The 18,056-nt window shown below is 64.7% G+C and overlaps 5 protein-coding genes across 5 annotated transcripts; 3 read left to right on the forward strand and 2 right to left on the reverse strand.

Annotated features, from left to right (window-relative positions):
• Positions 1-32: 32 nt before the first annotated feature.
• Positions 33-4,892, forward strand: POL3 (DNA-directed DNA polymerase delta POL3; the record flags this gene model as incomplete). The annotated part of the gene is made up of 22 exons (XM_076645713.1): positions 33-360; positions 467-538; positions 609-685; positions 766-876; positions 955-1,206; positions 1,265-1,356; positions 1,420-1,580; positions 1,661-1,903; positions 1,991-2,161; positions 2,242-2,336; positions 2,400-2,793; positions 2,852-3,003; positions 3,079-3,195; positions 3,268-3,391; positions 3,449-3,612; positions 3,695-3,875; positions 3,934-4,026; positions 4,083-4,256; positions 4,314-4,436; positions 4,502-4,638; positions 4,717-4,810; positions 4,876-4,892. The coding sequence occupies 22 exons, from the start codon at positions 33-35 to the stop codon at positions 4,890-4,892; spliced, it is 3,372 nt and encodes a 1,123-aa protein (XP_076508583.1).
• A 133-nt stretch (positions 4,893-5,025) lies between these two features.
• JCM10292_004379 (GNAT family N-acetyltransferase) lies at positions 5,026-5,886 on the reverse strand (the record flags this gene model as incomplete). Its single annotated transcript, XM_076645714.1, has 3 exons — positions 5,026-5,555; positions 5,635-5,658; positions 5,724-5,886. 3 exons carry the CDS (start codon positions 5,884-5,886, stop codon positions 5,026-5,028), a joined length of 717 nt encoding a protein of 238 aa, XP_076508584.1.
• Positions 5,887-6,469: 583 nt separating this feature from the next.
• On the forward strand, positions 6,470-9,937 carry JCM10292_004380 (GATA-type transcription factor; the record flags this gene model as incomplete). The annotated part of the gene is made up of 5 exons (XM_076645715.1): positions 6,470-7,151; positions 7,239-7,841; positions 7,981-8,037; positions 8,572-8,669; positions 8,735-9,937. The coding sequence occupies 5 exons, from the start codon at positions 6,470-6,472 to the stop codon at positions 9,935-9,937; spliced, it is 2,643 nt and encodes an 880-aa protein (XP_076508585.1).
• A 639-nt stretch (positions 9,938-10,576) lies between these two features.
• Positions 10,577-12,031, reverse strand: JCM10292_004381 (elongation of very long chain fatty acids protein; the record flags this gene model as incomplete). The annotated part of the gene is made up of 7 exons (XM_076645716.1): positions 10,577-10,695; positions 10,756-10,916; positions 10,977-11,196; positions 11,261-11,267; positions 11,327-11,425; positions 11,484-11,563; positions 11,839-12,031. The coding sequence occupies 7 exons, from the start codon at positions 12,029-12,031 to the stop codon at positions 10,577-10,579; spliced, it is 879 nt and encodes a 292-aa protein (XP_076508586.1).
• Positions 12,032-13,582: 1,551 nt separating this feature from the next.
• Positions 13,583-17,570, forward strand: JCM10292_004382 (uncharacterized protein; the record flags this gene model as incomplete). Its single annotated transcript, XM_076645717.1, has 5 exons — positions 13,583-13,790; positions 13,862-14,192; positions 14,250-14,607; positions 14,669-15,548; positions 15,619-17,570. The coding sequence occupies 5 exons, from the start codon at positions 13,583-13,585 to the stop codon at positions 17,568-17,570; spliced, it is 3,729 nt and encodes a 1,242-aa protein (XP_076508587.1).
• Between the last annotated feature and the right edge of the window lie 486 nt (positions 17,571-18,056).

Genomic DNA, 18,056 nt, shown 5'->3' on the forward strand with positions numbered 1-18,056 from the left:
CGTCGCCGCTCTCGCAAAAGCTCGCACGCGCTATGGACGCCGAGCCAGCTGCCAAGCGCCCGCGTCTCTCGCAGGGCGAGCCCGCTACGCTCGCCGGCCAGCCCACGGCCGATGCCATCCTCGCGTCTCCCCCTGCGCCCGAGACCCAGACGCAGGCCGACATACCCGACGAGGACCACGCTGCGCCGCCCTCGACTGCTGCAGGCGCACACGCCAAGCCGCTCTCGGCGCTGTTTGCGGCGAAGAGCCCAAGCCCGCGCAAGAAGAAGCACGCCGATGTCAAGGGCAAGGCGAGGGCGCAGCCGACAGAGGACGACAAGGAGAACTTTACCGAGCTCCTTGCGAGGCTCAACAAGGAGTGTGAGTCTTGCGCAGCTTGCCCGGTCATATCTGGCCTCACTTCTTCTTCAACCTCGTGCGCACCTGCACCCTGAGGTTACTCTGCTGACTCTCGCTCGTATCGCAGCCGCCGTCGAAGAGTCGCAGAAGTGGGCTCGCCCCGCCGCGGCCAAGCTGAGCCCGCAGCGCGACGGACTCGGTGCGTCTCCAATGCTGAACAGCCCCACCTCGACGTCCGAGCCCGCCTCATCTCCTTCTTGCGCGTGCAGTCTTCCAGCAGATTGACATCGAGGAAATCAACGTTCCGGGACAGGGTCCGACGATCAGGGCGTATGGTGTCACGCAGGTGCGCTCGACTTGCTCGCTTAGGTCAGACCGTTACTCTGATCCGGTCGCTGACTCTTCCTCTTGTTCTTCGGCTCCTAGACTGGGAACTCGGTTCTGCTACATGTCAAGGGCTTCCTGCCCTACCTTTGGGTCGCTGCGCCGAGGGGTTTCACCAATAGCGACTGCGGACCGCTCCTCGAGCACCTCAACGTGCGTGCCAACGCTTCCTGCCAATGCCAGCGCTTCTTCGAGCATGAGTGCAGCTGACACTGTGCTTGCCACACCCAGACGTCCTACTTCAACGGGATTCGCCCGGTCAAGTCGGTCACGCTCGCCAACAAGCGCTCGCTATGGGGCTACAAAGGCGAGCAGGTGTCGCCGTTCATCAAGGTGACGGTGACCGACACGAAGCACTACCCAAAGGTGCGCAACGCGTTCGAGCGCGGCGAGGTCAACTTCCGCGACTTTTTCGACGGGTCGAGCCTCCTCACGTTTGAGAGCAACATCGCCTACACTCTCCGCTTCATGATCGACCACCACGTGCGTGCTGTTCTCCTCTCCCGGGCGACGTGCCTTTGCTCATGTGCGAGTCCCACAGATCGTCGGCATGAACTGGCTAGAGCTCAAGCCCGGTTGCTGGCAGCACCGCCGCGACCCCGTCTCGAAGTGCCAGTACGAGATCGAGTGCGAGTACGTCCACCACCTCCTTTCTCACGTCCCAATCTCAAGCTGATTAGCGAGTTACGCACACAGTCACAAAGACCTCATCTCGCACGCGGCCGAGGGCGACTGGTCCGGCATCGCACCCTTGCGCATCCTCTCGTTCGACATCGAGTGCGCGGGCAGGAAGGGCATCTTTCCCGAGCCGGACAAGGACCCCGTCATCCAGATCGCCAACATGGTGACGAGGCAAGGTGCGTACTCGAATGATGCGCGAATTGCGAAGGCCGCTTTCCCCAAGCTGACGCTCGCCTCGCTTGCTATTCGCACGCAGGTGAAAGCAAGCCCTTCATTCGCAACGTCTTCACGCTCAACACGTGTGCGCACATCGTCGGGTCCGAAGTGCTCGAGTTCGACCGCGAGAAGGACCTCCTCTCGTCGTGGCGCAAATTTGTCGAGGAGGTCGACCCCGACCTCATCATCGGGTACAACACGAGCCAATTCGATTTCCCCTACCTCATCGACCGCGCAAAGGCGCTCAAGGTTACCGATTTCCCGTACTTCAGCCGGCTCAAAGGTGCGGTCTCGAGACCACCTATTCCGTCAATGTTTCTCGTACCCTTCAAGCGAGGCAATTGACTTAGGGTGTTCTTCCATCGCACAGGTGCCAAGACCGAGGTCAAGGACACGCACTTTTCGAGCAAGGCGTACGGCACGCGCGACTCGAAGGAGACGCAGATGGACGGCCGCCTGCAGCTCGATATCCTCCAGGTCATGCAGCGCGACTACAAGCTTCGCTCGTACACGCTCAACTCGGTCTGCGCGCACTTCCTCGGTACGCTTGCGCGACTCGCCTGTCGCTGTTCACAGCAGAAAATCTCGGAGGCTGACGTTCTCGATGCCTGCCGCGCACAGGTGAGCAAAAGGAAGACGTGCACCACTCGGTCATCACGGACCTGCAGAATGGTAACGCCGAGTCTCGCCGCCGTCTTGCGGTCTACTGCTTGAAGGTCCGTCTCTCCGCGCCGTTCCTCGGAATGACATTACCGTAACGCTCGCTCTCGTTCACACAGGACGCCTACCTCCCGCAACGGCTGATGGACAAGCTCATGTGCTTCATCAACTACACCGAGATGGCGCGCGTGACGGGCATCCCGTTCAACTACCTTCTCTCGCGCGGGCAGCAGATCAAGGTCATCTCGCAGCTCTACCGCCAGTCGCTCAAGACGGGCTACGTCATCCCCGCGCTCAAGCAGGAAGGGTCGGACGAGCAGTACGAGGGCGCGACCGTCCTCGAGCCCGAGCAGGGCTACTACGACGTCCCCATCGCGACGCTCGATTTCGCCAGTCTGTACCCGTCTATCATGCAGGCGCACAATCTCTGTTACACGACGCTGCTTGACGCCAAGATTGCGAATACGCTCGGCCTGAAGGAGAACGAGGACTACGTGCGCACGCCCAACGGCGGTACGTTTCGCTCCGTCTGCCTCCTCCCAGCAGCCATACTCATGCACGGAACGCGCAGACCTCTTCGTCAAGGCTTCGCGCCGCAAGGGTCTCCTCCCGACTATTCTTGAGGACCTGCTCGCCGCGCGTAAGCGGGCGCGCGCAGAGCTCAAGCAGGAGAAGGACCCGTTCCGCCGTGCCGTCCTCGACGGTCGTCAGCTCGCGCTCAAGGTGCGTCGCTCTGCCCCTCGAGCTTCAGCATAGATCCTCTGACGAAGGAACTGACGCTGTCGTGGCGCTCCGCAGGTCTCGGCCAACTCGGTGTATGGATTCACTGGTGCTACGATCGGCAAACTCCCGTGCTTGCCCATCTCGATGTCGGTCACTGCGTACGGCCGTGAGATGATTGACAAGACGAAGCAGGTGGGTGCGCGAGACTGGGGCCCAGCTGCGGCCTGACGCTAACATTCATACGCGTGTCATTCCGCGCCGCAGGAGGTGCAAGACCGCTACAACACGGCGAACGGCTACGACTACGACGCGACCGTCATCTACGGTGACACCGACTCGGTCATGGTTCGCTTTGGGTGCCCCGACCTCGAGACGGCCATGAAGCTCGGTACGTTTGTATGCCTCCCTCCCTCGGGTTCTCCGTCGCTCAAGCTCACTCACGCAGGCGCCGAGGCCGCCGAATTCGTCACGTCCAAGTTCATCAAGCCCATCAAGCTCGAGTTCGAAAAGGTCTACTTCCCGTATCTCCTCATTAGCAAGAAGCGCTACGCCGGCTTGTACTGGACCAAGCCCGAGAAGTACGACAAGATGGACACCAAGGGTATCGAGGTGCGTGGACCTCGTCCATGCCGTCACGAGTCGGCGTGTTCCCGTCAGTCGAGGCTGACTGATTGCGTCGTGTCACTCACAGACCGTCCGTCGCGACAACTGCCGTTTGGTCGTTACGGTCATCGACACCTGCCTACGCAAGATGCTTATCGAGCGCGACGTCAAGGGCGCCGAGGCGTACGCCAAGCAGGTCATCTCGGACCTGCTACAGAACAAGGTCGACCTGTCGCAGCTCGTCATCACCAAGGCGCTCGCGAAGGCCGGTGTGTGATCACGAGCACCTCAGCGTTGCATCGCACTGACCGTCCGATGAGCACGCAGACTACGCCGCAAAGCAGGCGCACGTCGAGCTTGCCGAGCGGATGAAGAAGCGCGACGCCGGTTCCGCACCAGCCATGGGCGACCGCGTTGCCTGTACGTCTCGTTCCAGTCTTTGTTCGCGTACCATACTGACACAGTGTCGGTCACAGACGTCATCATTAAGGGCACGAAGGACGCGCGCGCCTACGAGAAGTCGGAGGACCCGCTCTACGTGCTCGAGAACAACATTCCGATCGACACGAAGTACTACCTCGAGAACCAGCTCTCGAAGCCCCTCATGCGTATCTTCGAGCCCATTCTTGGGGAGCGCGCCAGCTCGCTTCGTACGTTACTTTCGATTGCGCCTCCTCGAAACAAGAAGCTGACCTTGCCTGCTGTAGTCGCCGGCGACCACACTCGCACCGTCTCGATTGTTGCTCCGACCGTCGGTGGTCTGATGAAGTTCGCGGTGAAGACCGTCACCTGCCTCGGCTGCAAGACGCCCCTCAAGAAGGACTCGCTCAGTGCGCCTTGCTCCTCTCCCTTCCTGCTGAACCGCCTGCCCGGCTCACACGTACGCCTCGAACAGACCAGGCTGTGTGCGCCAACTGCCGCCCGCGCACAGCTGAGCTGCACGCGCGCCAGGTTGCGCTCGCGACGAGCGCCGAGACGGCGTTTGCGCGGCTGTGGACGCAGTGCCAGCGGTGCCAGGGGTCGCTTCACCAGGTGCGTCAGAGGCTGCGGCGCTCAGTGTCTTTGCCCCTAGACCGCGGTGCTGACCAGCGGGATCCTTCATGCGCACAGGACGTCCTGTGCACGTCGAAGGACTGCCCGATCTTCTACATGCGCAAGAAGGCGCAGAAGGAGGCTGTCGACGCCGTCGGCACGCTGCAGCGCTGTGCGTTCCCTCCTTTTCACTCTTCGTTGCTGTAAGCTCCGCCACTGACCTGTGCTGCCGTGCAGTCGACGGCGAGTGGTGAGGAGGCGCATCGTTTCTTCCGGTTGTACAGCTCGCGCATGTCTCGTTGTGTTACCCCGCTCGTCGTGTTTGTTCGCCTGCACTGTAGCTGCATTACCCCCGCAGCAGTCGGGAGAGGGAGAGAGGGCAGATGCTCAATCCCGCTCGTCGTCTCGCGGATCTTCTACCTCCTCGTACGCCCACCCTGCCTGCCTCTCCCACAGCCACCTCCCATCCGTCGCACTTTCTTCAGGCCAAACCATCTCGACCTCGCGAAACACCTCGACCCTCTTGCCCTCAACGAACCCAAGCTTGCGGAACAGCCCCAAGCTCGCCTCGTTGTCGAATCCGATACGGGCAAAGTACGCCCTCGGCGGGAGGTTGAGCGCGCGCGACGAGTACGAAAGGAAAGTCTGCACGACGAGGAGGGCGAGGCCGGAGCGCGGCGGGACGAGCGGCGAGGGAGGGAGCATGATCTCGAGCTCGGCGCGGCGCGTCAGCGGTGGGGCGGACAGCGCGGACGGGGCGGACGAAGAGGGCGAGGAGGGAGGGGTGACGGCGTGCAGGAAGAGGTTGACGTCGCCGATCATCCGGGAAGAATCGTTGTGTGCGGCGAGGAAGGAGAGACGGTCGGAAGTCGGCGTGGGCGCAGATGGGTCGCGCAAGTGCACGATGAAGGTGAGCTCTGTAGTCAGGTGACTGAGTTAGTTGAGAGTTTGCGACCTTGATCAGTTGACGAAGGCAGCGAGAAGCAAGCAACGGACTGTCTTCGTCGAGCCGCCACGACTCTGCAAGCCCAGCGGCAAGTTCAGCAGGTACGCGCGGGTCCTGAAAGCACGATCAAACCACGCACGCTGCATCGCGTACTCCTCGTCGAGCGTGAGTCGCTCGGAAGCGGTCGCCTCCCTGAGCGCTTCGTCGCCCATCCACTCGCTGTAGCGCGGAACATGCCAGCGGCGGTAGGGTCTGAGCACCACCCTGTCGGTCACAAGCGCCGTGCTCTCGTTCAGACGCATGGTCTGGGTCGAGTCTGTCGCAAAATGAAGATGGAAGAGACGCGAATCTCGGCAGAGCGCGGCGAAGCGCGCGCCTTCCGCGATGGGAAGGACGAAATCAGGCGATCGAACGCTGTCCGAACGGCTCTCGCGATGCGGCCAGCTTCCGAGCTCAAGAGTGCAGCCTGTGTGCGACCTTCGGGTGCGCAGAAGAGCACAGAGACAAGCGGCTGAGCAGGATTTCGAGCAGACGAGCTCGAAGCTGAAAGAACGGAAGAAGAGCGAGGGGAGAGCGAGCGAGGCGGGCAATGCGCGCTCTCCCATTCGCCACACAAAGCACCAGGCACGCCCTCGCGAGTAGATCGCGGGGTTGGAAGCGGACGCAGAGCGACGCTTTCTGCGCCTCTGTCGCGCCTCTGATCCGCTTCGACCGCGCCTGTGCTCGCACTCGTGCGCCCGATCTCGTCCACGGCTCGAGCAGCAGTCCGCAGCTCGCGCACAGACTCGACACGGGCCCTTCCGCACGCCCGCTCGTCGCTTCAGGCTTGATCAGCGTCCGCGTGCTCGCTCTCCGTCTGCGCTCGTGCGCGCTGTGCCCGTCGGGATGATGCGCATCCAGTCGATCCTGTCGCCCGCCAACTCGCTCGACCCGCCCTCGCCAAAGTCGACCGCGTCGCCGCCTCCTCCCGGCGCCGCGCCACTCCACCACGACGCCGCAGCCTCCGCCGCCGCAGCTCCTGCCCCCGCTCCCGCTCCCGCTCCGACGACTGCGCCCGCGAGCACAGCCAGTGCTGCGAGTGCCTCCCAGCCCATCTCGCTCCCGCCCATCTCGTCCTTCACGTCGCAGCCGGGGCTCCCGACGGCGAGTCACGCCTCCGGCTCTGCCGCGTCGCCGCGTCGCCTGCCGGGCTGGACCCCGTTCGGCGAAGCACCGACACCGACGCCCGCACCCGCTCCGACGCACTCGGCGGACGCTTCGGCCGTAGCCGCCATCCTCACCGCCCTCCCTCGAGCCGCATCCGGGTCTCCTCCGCTTGCCCGCGATCCCTCGCCGCCGACCGCGTCGACGTCCGCCGCCCAGCATTCGCAGCTTCACCCAATCCCGTATTACAACGGGCGCCTGCCGACGCCGCAGGGCGCCGAGGCGAGTGGGTCGAACCAGCCGCAGCGCTCCCTCCCCGCCAGCAGGCGCGACAAGCCGCCCAATGTCTGCACTTCGTGCGGCACCATGACGACGCCGCTCTGGCGCAGGGATCCGCAGGGCAAGTCGATCTGCAACGCCTGCGGTGAGTTGCGCTCCCTCCCTCCCTTCGCAGACACGCATTGGAAATAGGCTGATCAAATTCCGGATCGTCTGCCGGTATGTCGCACAGGCCTGTACCTCAAGGCTCGCCGCACGCACGAACAGCAGGCTGCCGGCGTTGCGACGCCTCCTCCTGCTGCGCCGCAGGCGCCGAAGGCCGCTCCGTCGCCCGGCCCCGCTCAAGCTCCTCGGCCGGGCGGTCCGCCCGCTCTCACGCCCGAGCAGCAGCAGGCCCAGCATGCCGCGCAGTGGGTGCAGTATGCTGCCGCTGCGGCGGCAGCGGGCGTCCTCCCGCCGGGCTACCCTCCGCCTCCTGCGCTCGCCGGCCGGCCGCAAGCGGGTCCGTCGACGCTTCCCGCCCTCGCGCCCGCGCCCGCGCCCGTCGCGGGTCCTTCGAACGCCGCTGCGCCCGCACCCGCAGCGCCGGCCACCCAGCCGGTCGCCTCGCGCGACAACGCCGATCCGCCTCCTGGCTCATGCCCGGGCGGCGGCGTCTGCAACGGCTCGGGCGGGCAGACCTGCTGCGAGGGCTGCCCGGCGTTCAACAACCGCATCATGTATGGAACGGGGAGCGGCGGCAACATGCACAAGCGGGCGAAGAAGAAGGACGGCGCTGGCGGGGACGAGGAGGGCGGCGCGGTCGGCGTGATGGAGTGCAACAACTGCGGCACGAGTGAGTCTTAATTCTCCAAATCGTGCTCGTCATGAATGCGGCGAAAGGCGCTGGTCAGGGTTGCGATGGCGGTGGCGAAGATGCGGACGAAATCGCGCGAGTCGTCGGCTGTACTGACCACTTTCTCTCTTTCGCGCAGGGACGACCCCGCTCTGGCGCCGTGACGGCGAAGGACAAGTCGCTTGCAATGCCTGTGGTGAGTCTGCCGGCCCCCGTCTGAAGCGTGCGACTCGGTCTTCCGCGCCTGCGTCTCAGCGGTCCGCTACTCGCGGTCGCCCGCTATCAACGCAGTCAACCCGCCTACGCGCAGCCTGGGTCGTCGACGGCTACGACTGCGGCTTTGCGCGCTTCCAGATGGACTCGCCATCGGAAGAGGCATGCGATCGACATGTCTCACCGAGTGGCTCAGCGGATATTTTTCTGCGAGGGGTCGGGCGAGGACGGGCTCTCCGATAATCTCATCTGGCGCGACGCCAGGTCATGGCGGATGTCGCGCGCGGCCGAGGTCCCGGCCATCGCTCGCTCGAGGGAGCTCTGGGCGCTGTTCTCTGCCTGCTTGGGCTCACAAACGGCTTCGCCTGACCTCAGAACGGCTCACTGACGCTGTATTCGCCCTGTCACGCCCCGTCTGCCCGCCCTGCGCGCTTCCTCTCGACCCCGCTCATCCCACTCCTCCAACCTCGGAACTCACCTCGCTCGCCTCACAACAACGGCACATCGCGCGCGACAGGCCTGTACTACAAGCTGCACGGTCAACACCGCCCTGTCAACCTCAAGAAGCCGACGATCAAGCGCCGCAAGCGCGTGCCTGCGGCCCCCGCTCCTCAGGTCCGTTCACGCTTCTTCGCCTCGTAGGCAGGCGAGACGATAGCTGACCTGTTCTATACGCGCAGAACCGTGCCGCCATGATGGAAGCGCACGCCCGCTCCGTCCAGCAGGGCACGGCCTCCCCACCTCCCTCCGGCTCGGAGGCGGACCAGCTCGCGAGCGATACGGGCACGCCCATCCCGCCCGCCAAACGCCGCAAAACTGCGCCGAAGAAGGCTGCGGCCGTCGCAGCCGCGACCGCCTCGCCCGCAGCGCTGGCCGAGCACGAGGCCGCTGCTGCCGCGGCCGCTGCCGCCGCGCGGGCTCAACCGCAGAACACGTCGCCGAGGAACACGCTGTCGGAGCTTGCAGCCATCGCGACGCACACGGCGAACGCGGCGGCGGCGCAGGCGCAGCAGCAGGTGCAGACCTCGCCGTCGGCAGCTAGCACCGCAGGTCCCGCTGCGCCTGCTACTGCCGCTCGTCCGCACAACCCGACCAATCCGCATCACCACCACCACCACGTCGTTCCGCATACCCACTCCACGCACCAGCACCAGCATACCCACCCGCATTCCGCCCACCGTCATTCTTCCGCTCACGCCGCGACGCCCAGCCAAACCGCCGTCCCGGACGTCCCGCTCTCGTCGCTCACTCTGCGCGATCTCGCCAGTCTGCGCGACACGCTCCGCGACGAGTGCGGGCAAGCACGCGAGCAGATCGTCCGCCTCGATGCCTTTGTCCGCCGCAGCGAAGGCATAGTCCGCGCTCTCGACGACGCTGTGCAGGGCGCTGTCGCAGCGCAACAGCAGCAGCAACAACAACAAACGCAGCAGCAGCCCGCGTCCGCGCTCGGCCTGACCGCCTCGCCCTCCGTCTCGCGCCCGCGCGCTTCGTCTCACTCGCACTCGCACATTCACCCGCATACCCACTCGCACGCGCACACGCACTCGCACTCGCACGCGCACGCGCAGCAGACCGCGAACCCAGCTGCGCCGCCCGCCGCAGGCACTCCGGCGGCAGCTCCGACGAGCGGCGCCGCGCCTGCTGTGTCCGGCGCGCCCGTCGACGACGAGGCGTACGAGGCGTACCTCCGCGGCCTGCCCGAGCAGCCGGCGGTCAAGCTCCCGCTGCGCTCGCCCAGGCCGCCGGCGCCCGCCGCTGCAGCTGCGGAGCAGCTCGCCGAGGTCAAGCGCGAGGGATCCGCCGCGCCGGCGCCTGCCGCTGCTTCGACCCAGGAGCGCATGGAGGTGGACATCGTTGCGGCGCCCGCGGCGACTTCGGCTTGAGTTGGTGGAAAATCGAGCGAAGAAGTCGATGAACGAGGGGAGGAGCCGCTTGTTCGCCTTTTCCGCGCAACGCACCATACCATAGCCTCGTCGAGGCGTGTTCTTCTGCATTTTGCATGACAATTTCCCGCTCTTGACACATGCCCCGTTAGTGTTGCAATTTGTAAGTCGCTTTGCACCCATGGCGCCGATCAAGACAGCGAAGCAATGCTGAGAGGCAAGAGTCCGTTGATTCCCAGGGATTGCGCAGGGCAACTGGCTGGTTTTTCCTACGCCGAGGAGAGCGAGCAAGAGCTAAGCGGGGGCAACAAGTCTGGGAGAGAGGGCCGGGTGGCCCAGGAGAAGGAGAAAGTCGAATGAGGCGTCATACGAGAGGGAGAGAGAACGGGGTAATCCGAGAGGGAGAGGCGATTACGAGCGGGCAAAGCCTACTAAAGACAGGGATGAGGAAGTTGGAGGATGCGGCGTGGATGCGAGCGGAGCATGCGAGGAGAGGAGGAAAAAGGGGAGCTGCACGAGGAAGGGTTTAGTTGCGGAACGGGGACCAGAAAGGGCAGGCTCGACGCACCATGGAAGGGCAGGAGCGAAAGCCTGGTGCACAGCGATCTTCCCGCAGACTCAACGTATACGTAGAATAGTTTAGTTGGTCTTCTTGGCGACCTTTGCGGCGGCCTTCGAGGCGGCGTCGGCCTTGTTCTTGCCGGCCTGCGCCTTGTACGTCTTCTGGTAGAAGGCGATGAAGAGGAAGAGGTAGCTCGCTACGGGAGGCGAGACAGGTCAGTGGACGGTCATGAGTCGCGCGACCCGAGCGAACGTACTGAGAAGAGCGCAGCCGAAGATGGCGGCGCCCTCGGTACCCGCGCACGAGCCCATCGACGGCATGTTGGGGAAGTAGGTCGCAGCGAAGTAGCTGTACGACGCAAAGTAAACCGTGAAGAGGTCGATGACGAACTGGGTGATCTGGAGCGTCGTCAAGTACCTGGTCGAAGAGATGATTATCAGTACGCATTTCGGCAGAAGACGACGGGACGACACGTACTTCTTCCACCAGATCTTGTAGCCAGCGGCGGTCATGAAGTAGTAGTAGTACATGAGGACGTGGACGAAGAGGTTGAGAGTGATGACGACCCAGGAGACCGACGTGCGGCCGTTGAGCTGCGTGTAGCAGAGGACGGCGGTGGCGGTGTGGTGGAACACGTGGAGGAACTGGAGGGGCTTCTTCTTGACGACGAGGAACACAGTGTCAAAGAGCTCCCAGTCTGCGAAGGTTGAGCGAGTCAGCACAAGAACCGCCGAACGCTTTTCCGCGCCGCGCCCACGCACACTTGAACTGCGGGAATGCGGACAAGTCAGTCTCGGTCCAGCAAGCGAAGGGAGTGGGCGACGCACGTAGTAGTTGAAGATGTAGTAGGTCTCCATCCGAGGCGTCCAGGCCGAGGTGTTGCAGATGGCGTAGAAGAGGCCGTGCTTCCAGACGATGGGAACGATCTGCGCGTCCAGGAGTTCAGCATACCTCGAAAGACTTCGAAATGGCCGGCAAACGCACCTCCTCAAGCATGAGGGCGAGGAGGAGAGCCGAGCCCGACGAGAGGAGGAAGTTGTGGAGCATGAAGAGGGGCTGGAAGCCTGCAAGCACGCGCCAGAGCACCGTCAGTACTGTTCTGTCAGGCTGCTGCGCGAGAAGTTGGCCTCGTCCCTCCTCCTGCACGTTTCGTCGTCGAACCCAGCGAGGCGATCGAGACGCGTTTCGAGCGCGCAGCCTCGGGCAAACGCGCTCAGGAGCCTCGTGTCCATCTACGTAGCCCAACGACGCGTTCATGCAGTGCGCGTGAGGCTGTCGACGCGTCGACCGCACGCTCCCCCAACCCGAGGTGGTCCCGTTTGCGCGCGCAAGGACTCACGGTAGGGCTTGGAGCCGCGCATGAGGGCCTGGCCGCCAAAGATGACGACGAGGTAGACGACCATGGCGAGCGTGACCTCGGCGACGGTCGAGATGGGCGTCGAGCCCGGGACCCAGTGCTCGATGTTGTAGGGGAGCGAGGGGATGGGCAGCGCGTGCAGGAACGAGTAGACGGGGCCGGGAGGAGGAGCCATCTGTGCAGCGGATCGAGACGCGGTCTCTGCTGGAGTGGCTGAGCGGGAAGAGCGGGCAAAGGGAGCAGACAGAGCAAAGAGCGCGAGCAGCGACGAGGCGCGGCGCGACAACGCCGAAGCTCCGCCACCGCGTCGCAAAAACACGCCCTCGCCCTCGCCTTTTCGCGCTTGCCTTGCTCGAGCAGCGTTCCTGCAACACGCTGACCGTCCAGGTCCGATCCCGCAGCGGACTCGAGGCGAGGAGAGCCGCCTTCGCAGGAGAGATGTCGGACCACTTCCAAACTTTCGCTCACAGAGGTGCACACGGCGAAGACTGCTTGTACGCGATACATTGCCAGACACCTGAAGAGCAGCGTCCGCGAGACCAGCCCGTCACACGAGGCGAAGCTCCGCCAGCACGAGCCGCGAAGCGGTCCCGCTTCTTCAGGCCAAACCGGCCCCCGTCCCCATTGCCCGCTCGACCCCCTAGCGACGCAGAAATGGAAGAAGGGAAGTGTAGGACCCTCGGCAACACCCGCCTGAACGCCTCCCGCCGTCACAGAGCCAGCAAGCGTGCCCCCCTCCTTCCGAAGAAAAAGGGTGAGGCACGGCGGCTCAAAGTCTGACGGGGTTGGTCCAGGTTCGAGGGCATGCACTCCTGCCCCTGTGGGAGCAGGCACCCGGAGGTGGAGGGCCCGCGTTGGTCTGAGCAACTGGAACGACAACCCAAGCACGGTCGACTGCACGAAGGCAGGACAGTAAGCCGGGGCTGTAACCTGAGTGAGGCGCGACCATGGTCAGCTAAGGGCCCTTCGGTGCAGCCTGCAGGCGAGCAGCACGCACTTTATGTCGCTCTTGATGATTGTTGAGGAGAACAAGAGGGGTTGGCGCCTCTCGCGCGCGGGTCGAGCGCGCTGGCCACCTGGCACCTGTCGAAGCTTTTTCCCGACACTCTCCTCACTATCTGAGAGCGTGCTACAGAGGCTACGAGGTGTACAGAAGCTGTCTGAACATGGCCCACAGTCTCACGGGGTCGAGCAGAAAAAGCGGTCCGCCTCGTCGAGACGCAAGAACCGCGTTTCTGACAGCGCCGCTGAGCTTCTTAGAGTGTGTGACTAGGTCTGTTGCACAACAGCGGCCCTGGCTTCGGGTGTGTGTGTGCAAAGTGTCGGGCGCGCCTTTTCGCCGTGCGTCGCCGAAACGCGTCGCCGTCTCGTCGTGTTCACCTCGCCAGCCTCGGCTCGTCCACTGCTGCAGGGCGAGCAGCGCGAGCAGCGCGAGCACGAGCACTCTACACGGCGCACGAGGCCGTCTACAGACCCGCCAGACCCGCCAGTCGTGATACTCGAGCTGCACTCTCGCTCGCCTTCAGCACACTCGCCCGACTGGCACCCACCCTCGCTCGCTCCGCCAGAGCCTGGACGCGCCGCCCTGAGCTCCGCCAGTGACTCGAGCACGCTTGACGCGCGCGCATCTTTCTTTCACGCCACTCGCCTCGTCCCTCGGCCTCGCCTCTCCATCACCCAAACAACCCTCGACTGCGCCCTTCACTCAGCACAGAGCGCGCAGGGCATGTCGTACGCGCTACCATTGGTCTCGGCAACCGAGGTCGCGCGGCGAGAAATGCAGAACGCTGTCGCGTCCACCTCGTCGGCGCCGACACCGCCGACAGGCGCGTTTGCCGGGGCGTCTGGCGGTCCGGGTAGTGAAGCGAGGCGCGCGGGAGCAGCCAAGGCAGGCACGAGGAGGAAGGGCAAGGGCAAGGGCCGCATGATGATGCGTACGTCGCATCTCGGTGACTCGGCTACCGGCTCCTAAGCACGCTTGCTGATTGTGTCGTCGCGTTTCCAGTCAAGATCTTCTACTCGCTCAGCTCGCCCCGCTTCGCCCCCTCCACAACGACCAGCCCGGCGCACAACCCCATCCTGCCCGCCTCGACGCCAACTCCCGACTTTCTCGCTGTGCTCGACCCGGCACTCGCGCCGTCACCCAATCCTCCCGCGCCCGAAACCCCTTCGTCCGGTTCTCATGCTTCCGGCGTCAATTACTCGTGCATGGCGAGGCTGTCGGCGCCGGTATGGGTGCAGGTCGTGGGCGTAAGGAGAGGAGACACAGGCGACGACAAGACGCAATTCGGCAAGGTCACGCTCAAGACCTGCCTGAGTGCCATCTGCATCTCTCGGTATGTCGTCTCCGCACTCACGGTTCTACGACGAGCTGACGCGCGTATCATTCGCAGTCCCGAGCTCGTCATCGACTCGAGCAAAGACTTCTCCGTCTCCGCCTTCGATCCGTACGAGTCGTCGCACCAGCGGCAGGCACCCGGCGGTACCTTCGCTACGTCGAACAGCTCCTCGCGCCCTGGCGAGGGTCTCGTCGAGGGCAAGGGCATGCTGTCGTGGACGCTCGCGGAAAAGAAGGAAGGCACGACGGTCGTCTGCGGCAAGATCATCGGTCCGGAAGGTGGTGATGCCCGGCGCGTCAAGCGAAGACGCGGCGACGATGGGAGCATCGTCGGCGGTGCGGACGAGGACGAGGACGACAGCGACAGCGACGAGCCGGAGGAGACGCTGGAGGTCTGGCTGCAGCTGACCGAGGTAAGTCGCTTGCGATTGCGTCCTCAATTAAGACTCACGACTCACGGTCTTATACAATCAGCGCGACGCCTTCACGCAAGGACAGTTCCTCGACTGCTTGCGCTCCTACCACAACCCGGTCTCGCAGCTCCAGAACGAGATCTCCGACTTCCACTCTTCTCCTCCGAAGCGCCGCGATTCGGCCGTCTTCCCGCCTGCCTCTTCCGCCGCTCCAGGTGCACGGCCAGCACCAGCACCAGCAGCGACGGGCGACCCGGTCAAGCGGAAACGACCGCGAGAGCAGTCGTCTCTGCCCATCCCTCCTCTACCGTCCTCCTCCGCCGCGCCTCCTGCTCCGTTTGCGACAGGCCCGCCTGCATCATCGCCAGCCCCCTTCTCCGCCCCGCTTCCGGCAGTTCCACCCGTAGTCGGTCATGCCGACCTGCAGGACCCGCAGACGTCGGCTCTCCTGCACCAGCTCCTCTCCTCCCTCACGTCCGGCCAGTCCAACAGCGCGGCAGCGGCGGCAGCCGCACCGCTTCTTGCGGCATCGTCAATGTCGCTCGACTCGCCCGATCTCCTGCCTGCGCTGCAGACGCTCGCCAAGTACTACGGCATGCAACTGCCCGGCGCTACTGCCGCGCCAGCAGCGCCCTCGCCCTTCCCCTCTTCTTCCGCCGCTGCGACTCTTCCCCTCTTCGCTCCTGCGCCTCCACCCGGCTCAGGCACCGCCGCGCCTGGTCCGCCGCCGGCAACGGCCAGCGCGTCCGCGCCTCCGCGCCGCAAGACGGCGAAGGACCGCGAGCACTTTGCGGCGATCGACCCCAACACGCTCGCGGTGCCGCAGGTGGGCAAGCAGAACCCGCGCGATCCGAACGGCTGCACCAACTGCAAGAGGAAGAAGAGCACGACCTGGCGCGAGGGGACGGGACCCGACGGCAAGATGACTTCGGTTTGCAATGGTGCGTCCAATGGAACGGTGCCCTGTCGCCTGTGCGACAATGCTGACACGACTGACGCGACACTGCACAGCCTGCGGTACCTTCTACAACAAGAACGGTTACCACCGATCGAAGACGGGCCCGAACAACGCCCCGCCTTCGGGAACGTCGCCTCCGCACTCGGGCGCCTTCGCTCTCGCCAGCGCAAGCGCGCCAAAGTCCGGTCGTCCGCTACAGGGCCGCCTCACTGCAACGTGCGAGGCTGACCTGAAGCGCAAGGCGAAGAAGCCAAAGTCGGGGTCCCAGCCGGGTGTCATCCCGCCGCTCTCGCCATCCAAGCAGGTCGGCCCGCGCTCGCCGTCGCTCAACTTTAGCTTCAGTGCGCACCGCAGCGGCGGGCGCAGCCACGGCGTCACGATGAGCTCGCCTGGCCGGTCTCCGCGGATGAAGTACCGTCAGACTGCCAATCCGTTCGCTGCGACCTCGCCTCTTCGCGGGTCGACCTCAGGCGCGGCAGACGGGAAGGCTGGCGACGGGTACGGGTCGGACGGCGAGCGCGGGTCCAACTCGCTCACGTTCGGTAGCCTCTTTGGCTTGAACGGCAGCCCGAGCCCCGTTCGCATCGACCGCCGCCAGCGCACGTCGAGCGCCGGCAAGCCCATGCCGAGCTACCTCCTCACGGCAAGTCCCGGCACTGCACTCGACCGCATCCTCAACGACACCAACATCGGCAGCATCAGTGCCTTCGGCCAGAACGGCGGTGCTGCGCCGACGGAGGGAATGCAGCTCGAGCACGGCGCCCACGATGCGGCCAACTCGGGCCTGCCGGACGACTTCAGCTTCTTCCTTCAGCCCGGCAGTCCCACGCTCAACAAGGAGAACGCGCGCCCGCGCTCGGCCGCTGCGACGTCGACGGATGGACCGCAGACCGACCTCGGCTCATTCGAGTCGGTCCTGTCGTCTCTTCGCCGAGACTTTGACGCTCGCCTCTCGTCGAACGCGCTCACCGCGCCGTCATCGCCAGCGCCGTCGAGCCCGTGCGTTCTTCCGCGCACGAGCACCGCTACGCCCGGCTCGAAGGGCAAGGCGCCGCAGTCTTGCGGCCGTCCCCCGCCTTCCATCCTCGACTCGTTCATCGACGATCTCGTTCCCGCTTTTGCGCTGGACGCCAACAGCACCGCCGCCGCGCCTACGGGCATCACGCCCGCGAGCGACTCGGACGGCTGGTCGCCAACCGACCCGCAGCAGGATCAGGACCAAACGCTCACACTCGATTCGTTTGCTGGCGCAACTCGCGCGCCTGGTCAGAGCGTCCGCCCGCCGCGCGGCGAGGCGCCACACGCCTCCACGAGCGGAATCAATTTCTCGCACCTCGCGTCGAACAAGAACCCGAGCCGTCGCGCGGCATTCATCCCGTCTCACCTGCTCGCTCCGTCCGATGCGACCGACTTTGACCTCGGCTCGCTCCCACCCTCGAGCCCGCCGCAGCTTCCGAGCGAAGCGTTCCCTACACCGTCCGACTTTGACGGGATCACGCCCTCGGCCGACGGCGGCGACACCGACGAGCGGACCGGCGGTCCCATGACGATCGAGGCCGTCGCCCAGAAGGTCGCGCGCGAGCCCGACGCCGACGCGCGCAAGGGCATGATTGCGCTCCTGCAGTCGCTGAGCGGCGGGAGCGGCGGGCACGAGCAGGTGCAGCTGCCGGGCCCGGCGGGCGACAAGATCCAGCTCGACCGCGAGACGGTCAACAAGCTTCTGTCGCTCATCTCGGCCAACTCGGCGCGGTCGGGTCCCGCTACGGCGGCTGCCGAGGACGACATCTCGCCGACCCCGGCGAGCAGCACCAAGGCGACGCCTGCGGGCGAGACGGTCGAGCCTGCAGCGGCCAAGCAGCAGGCCGACACGCCCGACTTCTCCGACTTTGACTTCAAGGCGCTCGAGGCGAGCCAGTCCGAGACGTCGAGTATGGCGCAGTCGTTCGGGCAGGGCGGGCAGCTCAGCGAGCTGTACCAGGACCTCTTCGCCAACCACCCCTTCTAGTCCACTCCTTCTAGTCTTTCTCACTCTGTCCCGCATACCCATTTCGCATCTTTTTCGCTGTCCACTTACCCCGCTTTGCTCGCTTGATACCTTCTGTCCTCGTTCCGCATCGTCCCCCCTTTCTCGTTCCACTTGCCTTGTGCCTGTCCTCCGTCTTTGCATCGGCCTCGTCGTACATACCCCTTAGTCACTCTTACTTACATGCACCGACCTGCAAACCCAGAGCTTTGCCAATCTCGTGCGAAGCTCCTCTCGAGTGGACGGAGCGCGGGAGGTACAGAGAGGCGGGCGGCGAGCAGAGCGAGTCGTGCATTCGCCGCCGGGGAGAAATACAGCGAGTTTGCAATCAGAGGGACGGGGAAACGCGCGCGCGAGGGGTACGAGGTAGAGAACAACGGGTTGCTGCGAGGCGAGTAGGCAAGGGCAATAACGGGGGAATGCGGATGAGGGACAAGGAAGCTGATGAAATCGAGTCGAGTGCCCATT

Source organism: Rhodotorula paludigena, assembly GCF_050403205.1.
Source record: "Rhodotorula paludigena JCM10292 DNA, Rt_paludigena_JCM10292v1_ctg2, whole genome shotgun sequence".
Taxonomy (NCBI): Eukaryota; Fungi; Basidiomycota; class Microbotryomycetes; order Sporidiobolales; family Sporidiobolaceae; genus Rhodotorula; species Rhodotorula paludigena.